The 10,986-nt window shown below is 45.9% G+C and overlaps 1 protein-coding gene across 1 annotated transcript; it reads right to left on the reverse strand.

Annotated features, from left to right (window-relative positions):
• Positions 1–5,371: 5,371 nt before the first annotated feature.
• On the reverse strand, positions 5,372–8,843 carry TMEM74 (transmembrane protein 74). Its single transcript, XM_079301592.1, has 2 exons — positions 8,545–8,843; positions 5,372–7,797 (listed from the first exon to the last, which is right to left on the reverse strand). Exon 2 carries the CDS (start codon positions 7,637–7,639, stop codon positions 6,719–6,721), a length of 921 nt encoding a protein of 306 aa, XP_079157718.1. The 5' UTR covers positions 7,640–7,797; positions 8,545–8,843; the 3' UTR covers positions 5,372–6,718.
• Between the last annotated feature and the right edge of the window lie 2,143 nt (positions 8,844–10,986).

Here is a 10,986-nt window from a genome sequence, read left to right on the forward strand (position 1 = left end):
AACAACTACTTGGTATTGCCCCTATAGGCAGAGCAAGAAGTTTTGAGAACACAGGGTCAGTCTGGATCAAATCAAAGGTCCATCTGTCACAAACTAGGCTCAGATAGTAGCCTGCAGCAGTTACAGCTTTATCTAAAACCAAGGGAAGGGTAAGCATACACCAGCACATTCTCTCAGCTCTTAGCAATCAGAAGCTTAGGGATTTACAGGGCTAGACTTGGCATCCTTCTGTTAATAGCCCTCCGTGACCTTTAATAGCCCCCAACAATTACTAATGAAGAGATCTTTAAAGGGCTGTCTTTATTACATGAGATCAGAATGCACAGAAACTGAAAACAGCCACATACTTGCTACTGCTCTGCCTTCCAGTGAATGTATTTTTGTTCCCAGCCCAGATATATTGTTATCACATATACATTCATTTCATGAACAGCTAATCCTTGAGAAAAGCAATACCATAATGTCAGGATAGCTACTTGATATTATTTACATTCAAGCACAGTTACCCTGGCTAGTTTGTCAGAATCTGCTCCATGTTAGAGTTCAACCGAATTTATTTTAAGATATAAAAAGACAAGACAATCCCATGTAGATGGATAGAGAATAGTGATTAAAGAACTTTATTTACATTTCTAGCTGATCAACGTCTTTTAGATCCTTCTAATGGGAAGAATTGATTTTTTTCCTCTGCAAAAGGGACTTAATCAATTTTGCTTCTGGAAATGTTTTATTCAACAATTGCTAAATTTCCCTGCATACACATCTGTCAAAACAGAAACAACCACTGGAAAAGAGAAGCTTTTTGTGCTGATATAAAGATATCTGTTTTATTCTTTCAAAAGAAGCCTATTGATTTTTTTTAATGCCTTAAAAAACCAAATACAAATCCCTTAAATGTGCAAAACCTTATCCAAATTTACTTTGACTTTTTGAGCTTTATTTTGAAGATTATTTTGTACTTTAAATTAAATGTCATCTTCCAGAAAAAAAAATATTTGTGATCCTTTGGAGATTAATTTATTCTAGTGGTTCTGTGCTAATTTAGCCTTTTCTGCAGTGCTGGACTGGGACTTAAGAAGCCTTGGTTCTCCAGCTCTCCAGGAGGCACTCTTTAGTATCCTTGAGAACATTATGTTTCAGGCTGCTCAGCATCTCATTTCTCATTGCAGATGGAAGAACTTTCAGTAGTCTCTCTAGGTTACACACTGGGTGCAGGTGAACAAAAATAACTTAGGTTGTAATGCCCTCATTCAAAACAATGGCCAAATGCCCAGGAGGTGCAGCTCACTTAATGGCAATAGCTCAGTATCTTTTGCCATATATAACAGTGGGCCAATCTACACATAAATAAGCAGAGAACCCTTCACAAGTTTTTAATACTTTAAGTCTGCAGAAATATTTTAATGCTTAATTTTTGTTGAAAATCTAATTAAAACGTGCATTATTCATCTCAGTTTCTACCACTTACACTGAATTTACATTTACACAAATATTAAGCAGGTTCATTTCAAATAAGAGGTTCTTGTCTTGTTTGGTTTTATGCAGATTTACAACATCCACAATTTAATTTAAACTGATAAGAAAATCAGAGAAGTCTCACCTCCTTGCAGTCTATAGGACTCTTGACCTTGCCAGGATTCATAAATACAGGGAAAAAAAAGCCTCTGTGGATATAGCACATGAAACTGAATCCTTCAAAATTTAAAATGATAAGGTTAAGATGAAATCTGTAAAAAGTGTAAAAATGAATTTGTGTGTTTGCTTTCAGTTAGAAATACTCCCTATTCTTTAAGCTGATGGATTGTCCTAAGTACAGCTACTCTCTTGAACCCTAGCTAACCATCAGTTGCACACCATAGTGTGCACTTGGCATCAGTGCAGCCACTGCAGCCAATTTGGCCACGTCTGGGACACCTTCATTGCTCCTGTAGCAGTAACAGCCTGAGCCCTGAACTGTGAACTGCTGTGCTCTGTCCTGTGGTCACAGATAATGAGGACAGCCCCTGCTCCAGCCTGGATCCACACCCACCACAGCGCTCCCACCCACAGGGTGATTCACAGCACAGTGCAGGGAAAGGTCTGAGTGTGTCACACCAGAATGAGAAGTGACCTGGCGAGGCACAACCTGTGTGGGATGCCTTCAAAGGTGCTCAACTGACATACACTGGAGCTCTGAGGGAAACAAAAACAGCCAGGAGAGAACTGTGGCTCCCTGGAGGTCCTGTGTGGCTGCTGGCCCCAGTCTCTGCAGGCCCACCCATCATCATCACCATGGCTGGGGCTGGGCCCGGCCCCCTCTGCCCTGCCATGGCCAAGCAGACCAGGGTGAGGATGTGATACTGAAGTGTCATGCATGTGGTGATGGTGAGCGGGGACTCAACACCCACCCCTGGCACAGCCCCTCCCTAGCTGCCTGCTCACACAGCCATGGCTGATCCCACCTCTTCTGCCTTTTCTCTTCTTTGTTCTGGCTGTGTGGAGCTGGGTGGGACAGGAGTGCAGCAGGGTTTGGAACTGCGCTGCTTGGGAAGCAATGCAGTGTCTGTCTGGGAAGGACCAGCAGCAGGGACATGATGGAGAGGTGAGCTGGGGCCAGCACAGCTCAATCCAGCACTGCCTCTGCCAGGTGGCCCTGCTGCCTACCTGGCTCCATCCACAGAGGACTGGGGACTGCCCCCACGGCACAGAGGGAAAAGCCAATCACTGGAATCAGCAAAGAGGCCCACAATGACAATGATCAGCTTCACAGACTTTTATTTTTTACTCTGTACAGAACGTGGCTGCGATTGCAGTAAGGCATCAAACGCACTATTGAACAGCTCACCATGGACTGTGATGTTTCACCCCATTGTGGGTCAGAGTTTTACAATATATAACCAGTTCCTTTCTTAGTCAGTAATCCCTGTACTCATTGCAGACAGATTTTTAAAAGAATTACAAAGACTAAAAAATTGTAAACACATCAAAACCCAGCAACAACCCAGTGCAGAGAGAATTTCTTGGGCATTTGTGCCACGGGGCAGCTCCAGGCTGGCAGGAGCAGCGAGGCTGGTGGAGACACGCTGGGCACCGCAGGGTGGGACCGTGTGGGGACAGCCTCTGCTCTGGGGAGCATCCCCAGCAGATGCCATGAGCTCCCAGTGTCCAGCCTCAGCCACAGCTTCTGACTGAGGAAAAGGACCTGAGAACACGGATCTGGAGCAGCAGCGAGCCCCACACTGCAGGGAAGCCTCTGCTCCCAGTTGAGGGAAGCATGGACACCTTCAGTGGGAAGGCAGAGGACAGGGCTGGGCCCAGCCAGCAGATGTGCCATGAGGTAGAAATTGGGAAAGTGTCATATTTGGCAGTTGGGGCTGGTCAGAAATAAACTAAGCGCACAAATCCAGTTCTGTTTCCCAGGTACTCAGAAACCCAAACTCAGGATCCAAATATGTTTCGAGGGCACCTAAAACCCACTTGGTATATGCCAAGATTTAGTTCCCCAAGAAAGGAGAAAGCTGTCCAGTGAATCAAGTGACAACTTTAGTCCAGGTAACAAATAAACCACCAACAATTCCATTTGTACCTTTAAAGCATTTAAATTGTGAGCAGGGGAAGTCAAATTGCGAGGGTGCATGAGGGGGCAACAAACGCCCCTTTGGTGAATGGTGTGCAGGCCTGACCACTGGGCTCACACATTCATTTCCACCAGACAGAAAGTGCTTTGGTTTCTGTCTGTGTTTGGTTTCACAACATGAGAATCTGAGAGTCCAGAGGTTTTATAATGCACTGCCAACTCACATCATGCTGCAATTTCTAAAGGTGATCAGAGAAATGTCCCGAGCGCTTTTACCTGCTAAATTCCTGTGCTCTAAAGGCCTTGCTTCACCTCTTTAACAGCATATACACCAAAATAAAAACTGTTAGTCCTGTTGTTTAAATTTTATTACTCCCCACACTTCTGCAGTGTACGTTTAGATTATCATGTTGATTAAAGCTTTCTTAAAATTCTCAGGGAAAATTTCAGGGTTCATTAAAGTATTGCAGGTTCATGATCTGTGACAGGCATTTTACAAAGTGTCAGAAAACCTCTCACTTGACAATAACATACTGACAGTCAGGGAAGCTTTCCTTTTTCTAGTGCTAATAATCAGCATTAAGGCATGTCATGGTTCCTACAAGAAATCCGTGATCCGTACAGCTTAAGCTGTCATCTTTCTGCAATAATGGAATGTACTTCAATTCCATGCATATGTATAATTAAAAAATAAAAATAATAGCTCTCAAAACCACCAGCCTCAGAGTTTCTGTCACATAGGTGAGAACACAGGGCCCAGGCAGGTGGAAGGGCTTTCATCCCCTGAGATATCTGCCCCCACCCCACACCATCTTGCTGACCCCAGCCCCATTTGCTCTCTCTCTTGTCACAGCTTTCCCTGGACTTGTGGAGGCCATGGCCAGCCCCTTCCCATCCTCAGGGCAGGATGAGAGGAAATGCTGTTCCCACCTTGAGGAAAGTGTCCAGCTCTGCAGGCAGTGCCCACATACCCCACCACCAGCCAAGGCCAGCAAAAGAGAAACCTTCTGCTCTGCATCCAGATTCTCCAGCTCCTTCCTCGCTTGTACCGATCACAGCAGGCTGAGGTAGCTTCCAGATACAACAACACATTTCATGCATTTATCCTAGAGATTCAATCAGGAATCCCTGATGACACAGCCAGAAGGATGTAAGCTCTTCAAAGACGACTGTGGATATGCAGGTCACTGCTGAGTTACTGCCTGTGAACATGCTGTGCATCATGACATAAACTGGGAGAATCATTTACTGGGCAGCAGCACCCTCTAATAAGGCAGTTCATTTAATTACACAGTAACACTGACCTGAAGCTGTGGCTAGAGCAGAGAACATGTGAAGCAGGATCTCCTTTGCAGAGCCAGCGTTAAAGCCCAAGTACCACACTGTGGAATTTACTGACCAAAGATGTGAATCTGGAGCATTTCTGACATCCACTTGTAATTCTGAACTTAGTGCTGCCACATATTACTGGGTAAAGGGAGTATAAAGCAAATCTCCTCACCCCTTCCCAAGAGAATTCTTCTCCTGTGTGTCACAGTGGGGAAAAAAACATCATTTTAAAAATAATGCATATTCCTGATATTTTAGAGTTAACTCACTAATGAGAAGGCTGTCATAGTGAAGCACATGTTTCTTCTAAGACTGCAGTCAGACTGCACAGACAGAGCTCTTCACCCATGTTTGGCTTTGCCAGAAACACATACATATATAGCAGACGTATACATTTTAACAAGACATACATATATATATATATTATATATATATATATTATATATATATTATATATATGCATATATATATATGTATTAACCATTGCTCAGTAAGAACTGACAGTGGTGCACTGAAGAATTTTTGTTGGTTTTCACAGCACTGCAAGAACACATCAATGTACCCCAGAAACTGGCTGGTAATAAAGCAAATAGCATCAGTGGTACAGGTTTTTTGGCTACAGTGCCACAGAACTGAAATTAATAGCAATATGTACTCTTGATCATCCCCAGTGTTGAGTCTCATGTCAGCCAGTAAACTGCCTGATACTTAAACTCTGTATTTCCTGATGATTTATTCTTTACAAATAAATTGGGTTTTATTGAACAAGTCTCAGAGAGCTCCTTCCTGACCTTTCCTTGCTGGTTATGAGAAGGTTGACAGCCTAGTGATATAAACCTGAAGTTTCAAAAAGAACTAATAAGATGCAGACAGCCCCAGTATAAGCAAAGCCCTGCAGCTGAGCTTGAATTTCTTCTGGCATTTGTACTGAAGGAGAAGTATCCAGCTTTAGCATCCCCATGCTTTTCAGTCCTTGGGTCTTTTGAGACTCCAAACAAAAGTTATGTTAGTACATGTTATGGCAGTTTTCATACAAAGACATCTGTCCACCAGGAACTAAACTTCTTTTATATGGGTCACTATAGCTATCAGAAGTTAATGACTATCAATCACTGCTAATCAGAACTGAAATGGAGCCACTGACCTCAAGCTGAAAGAGCCTTTTGTCTCCTACCAGTACCATGAGCCATGTGGTTCCTGCCCTTTGCCTCTTATTTTATATTTTAAATAATCATCACTAATTGTACAATTGTTTGAAAATATGGGAGGTTTGTGGCAGTCATGACCAAGTGGTGTTCTTTCTTTCCATAGCTGTCACTTAACTGAGGAGAAGGGTTAAATTAAAGAGATGTTTAAAATTAAAGAAAAAAAAGCATCTCTTTAATGAAATACTACCCCTGCTATTTGATTATTGGTCCTGCTTCTTAACATTCTGTCAAGTAGACTGTTAATAATCCTGCATGCTTCAAAAATTAACAGCTGCCAAAGTGTCAAGGTCATTCTTGTTCTATATGGGAGTAATAAGAAAATTATATAGGCAAGACACCAGTGGAATGTTTTATATTAGGATAAACGAGTATCTGAAGAACCTACTTATCACAAATCTCTTTTTATTCAGTGGTTTTCATTATTTTATATAATTTGCATTTCATCTGGCACAGTTCCCCTTTACAACAAGTACTCATATATTGCAAACATTTGATTATAGAGCTTAAGATAACACCATTCTTGTCAGACAAATAAACTGCATCACCAGCTATCTTTAGCTGCATCTGCTTTCTTTAATGGAACATATTTTCCTGTAGAAATGCTGCCTTAAAAATCACGACCACACTAATTATCTATGGCAAGCACATCTTCCTCAACTAACGACAGCTCGAGCATATTATCATTTGCTCCAGACTTCATTCTAAAATTGAAAGATCCATAGAGCTTTGCAGACTCCTTGGAGGATGCAAACCTGCTCCTCCTGTACAGCTCCCCTTTCCACATGGACATCATGAGCAGGCTGGAGAGCACCACGCCCCCCAGGGTGAGGAGACACAGCCCAGCGATAACGCAGCGGTCCAAGTGAGCGCCGATCCTGGCGCTCTCGTTCTCCAGCCTCTCCATCTCCCGGGCAGCCACCGTGCTGGGATCCACAGTCACGTCTCTGGGGACCACATAGGAAATTATCACCAGCAAAATGCCACTGACCAGGAACAAAATGGCACTAATGAATCCATAGTCAACGGATTTCCCAGCTGCTGCCTCCGAGGCAGCATCGTCCTCCTCGGAGACCAAAGAAGGAGAATCGTGCACCCATTCAGGTGGCAGCTCCCTGCAGGAATGCTGCTGCACAGGGGCATCCTGGCCACCTGTAGGAGTGGGGGGACTTCTTGCATGCTCCAGATTCACGTTCTCATCCACACAGGTGAACGATGTCTCGAGCTCCTGGGCACAGCAGCAGGGTTTCTTCTTCCCTCCATCCTCTTCCCTGCTCTCGGCGGGGTGGCAAGGCTGGGAGGGTGCAGGGTGCTGCTGGGGCGAGCTGCCCAGGGAGCAGGGCTGGGGTGCCAGGGGGGGCTCGGCCACAGAGCCCCTCTGCAAGGGCTTGCAGTGCCGTTCAGAGTGCAGGGCTGCTCCGGGGTCCACCTCACCCCCCTCACACTGCTGCTGCTCGTAGCGATGGGAGGGCAGGCTCCAGCCAGCAGCCGTGCCCAGGGGCACCTGTCTGCTGTCCTCAGCCAGGTAGAGAAGCTCCATGCAAGCCATCGACCTCGTCCCCACGAGCCTCACTTCCCAGGCTACGGCATCCTCCAGCAAATGCTGCTCCTGACCTGCAGAAGCGGCTTCACAGTACTGGCGCTGCTGTATCCCAGAAATCTTCTACTTTTTCACCAACGTTTTGTTAGGGACATGGCTTGTGTCAGCTGTTAAATGATTAAACAAATCCTCTCTGACATTCATTTCTTTTTAGTCTGCAAATGAAATAGCAGAGGGGGGAAAAAAAACAACAACAACAAAACCGAACCCGACAACCTCACGATGATACATTAATAAACCAAAGGGAAGATAACACGAATGTAATACATCAGCCTCCTCTCAACTGTTTGAGGGGAGACGGCAAACACGATTGTTTTAACCACGCATTTGAAACTGCAATCCTCTTGCAGATCCAAAATCTATTAGGGAATCTAATCAACCTTTGACACCACTATCCAATTAAGGCAGTAAGTATCCACAGACATAGGATAACCAGAAAAACTGTGTAAAATGTCAGAGAAAAGATAAATCTGTTCTTTTAGAAGCATATAACTCCCATCCCCCCCTTCCATATAAAGAATTTTACACTCAGATTCACAGACTAATTAGGAAGAAACACGCAAATCCCATGTAGCTAAATAATCCAGGATCTGTATTCTCCGGTGGAAATCTGATAATCCTATGGGAAAAAGCAGCGCTTTCCTCTCTAAGATCTACCACTCATCTAAGAGCTTTTTGGAATGAAAGACCGATGACTCAAAGACGGATATTACTTCTCAGCCGCAATTAATTCGTTTTACCCCTTTCTCGCGGTCCCCATGCCCCCCGAGGCCGCCCGGTGTGGCGGGGCGAAGCCCGCAGCCCCACGAATGTGTTGCACGCGTAGGGAACACATGTGCGCCTACAGCACATACGTGATCGCTGCCAGCCGCCGCTCACTCACGCTCTCCCGGGACCGCAGCGAGAGCCGGCCGCGCCGGGAGCAGCGATCCCCGCGGGCCGGGAGGAGCCGGACGCGCCCGCACCGAGCGCCCCGAGCGGCACCGGGCTGGGCAGGCACGCACGGGCACACGCGCGCCCCCGCGGCAGCAGCGCCGCCTCCCGCCGCCGCTGCTCCTCCCGCCGCTCCTCCTCCTCCCGCGGGCTCCCACCTGCCCGGCACGGACACACGGACACACGGACACACTCACCGACATCCCGCCTCCGCCCCCGCCCGCGCTGCTCCCGGCGCCCCCGCCCAGCCCGGCCCAGCCCGGCCCGCTCGGCACGCCGGGAGCTGTAGTCCGCGGGCAGCGGCTGCGCTGCGGCAGCGCCCGGAGCCGCGCCCGCCCCGCGGGTCCGCTCACGCCGCAGCCCGGACAGAGCCGGAGAGCGGCATCTCTGCAGCCTCAGCCGAGGCTCGGGCTCAGTCATCACCCCGAGCTGCTTTCCATAGTCACGGGAGCGCACCACTTACTCCAGGGAAAGGCAAAATCAGACTCTCGAGCGATCCCAGAACTGCTGGAGCTGAAACGTCAAGGGACGTACTCTCTGCACAAGACTTACTGGAAAATGTCAGGAGCTCACCCCTGTTGGCAGATTGTCCACGCACTTCCTCTGGCCAGCATAGATGACTAGTAGAAAAAAGACTGTTGCCAAAAAATACATAATAAATGAATGACCATTTCATTTTCAGTATGAGCCTTCGCTGAGTTTTCTTGCCAGTGCTTTTCCTTTGCCAGTGTTAGTGATAAACTAGAATATGAAAATAAAGCATAGAGTAGACTGAACTGAAGGTTTATCAGAGCTGAATACTGTGCTGCTGTTGAGAAAAGAGCCGGCTCTGGGGAGACAAAAAGCTTGCATGGGCGGAGGGACCTTTGCCATGGAGCTGAAATGAGGATGCACACAGGAATTGGAAGAGAGCAGCACCTGCCTGCATGGCTGTTGGGCAGGAAAGCAGTGGCTCAAGGTGGAAAGTGAGCTGGGAGGGAACCAGAAGAGAAGCACAGACTGAAGGAGTTGTCCTAACATCAGAGAACAAGGTGATTCTCTGTAAGGACTCTGCCAGTTCTGAAGCAAGGCATTCATTAGGCAATCACATCAGTTTTGAAGGAATATCCTGCTGAGATTCAAAACACCCAGCACAGAAGATTCAGGTCTTTCTGGGAATAACTCCCATGAGTGTCAAAATTACTGGCCAGGACATGGCAACAGTAGGGCACTTGCAGTGCCCATCACACAGAGTGCTCAGTGCTCTGGGCTGCTTTGGATATAATTTTGAAGCAGCTCCAGGCAGTGTTTCCATTAGCAAAGTGCAGTTTCAATGCATTGAATAGTGTATTATTCACTCTTTGAAGAAAAACTGTAAAGAAAATTATGGATTTGGGAAAATGGTGCAGGCTGTTCGTGGAGTTTTTTAATAATAGTGCCCTCTTTGAGATAAATATATAGGAGCAAGAAAAACCTAATAAAAGAAACAAAAAAAGTCTATCTGTAAATTGTTCAAATAGTTTCAAATAAAAGTAAAGTCCGAAACAAACTGTCTTCAAGTTTACTGTACATTTCCATTTGAGAGTTAGCAGGATGGGAACATACAGATGTTGGGCACTGACACTGCCAGCTGCACCTGCTGCATCCAATAGACAAATCTTAATTAAATGACTGACAGGAAGAAATGTGGCGCTCAGCCCTGGCAATGCAGCCTGGAAGAATGTGAGCACCTTTCCTGGGCCCTGGCACAGCCTCCCAAGACTTGGGTGGGCATTGTCCTTCTGACAGCTGATACAAAGGCAGGAAATTGCACACAACAAATGGCCGTGTTGTCATTCTTTTAAAACCCAGGAGCTACAGCACATACTCTGGAGCACTTACTGGAGCCTTTGTTACTTGTTATTTAACCACACAAACGTCTTGCTGCTCTGCCACCCACTCTCCTCCACATTTTATGCCAGCGTGTGTTGGGCAAGTATATTAATTTGTTGCTGATAATTGCAGTCCCACAAACTATAGAGCAAACTAGGAACCACAACTCTGTCAAGCCAAGTGTCATCTATTCTTATGTGCCGTCCCATGTGGTACTGTGTCTCCTTTGCCTAGTGCAGTTCACTGTTAGAGCAAAATCACTGTTGAGTCACAATTCATACTACTGACATTTCATTTTCTTAACTTTGGATGCAATGAGTTAACAGCATTTTCTTGTAACAAATGTGATTGTTGCCAGTGCTCTGAGGTGTGGAGGTGGTGAAATGAATGCATAGCAACGCATACTCTGCAAACACAAGTACAGCTGGTGAAAAGATTAATCAAGTAAGGGCAGGAGGAAGAATATTTGTCACAGGAAAAAAAAAATGTGGCTATGTAGAGCTAAAAAACAG

The sequence above is a fragment of the Erithacus rubecula genome, assembly GCF_903797595.1.
Source record: "Erithacus rubecula genome assembly, chromosome: 3".
Classification (NCBI taxonomy): Eukaryota; Metazoa; Chordata; class Aves; order Passeriformes; family Muscicapidae; genus Erithacus; species Erithacus rubecula.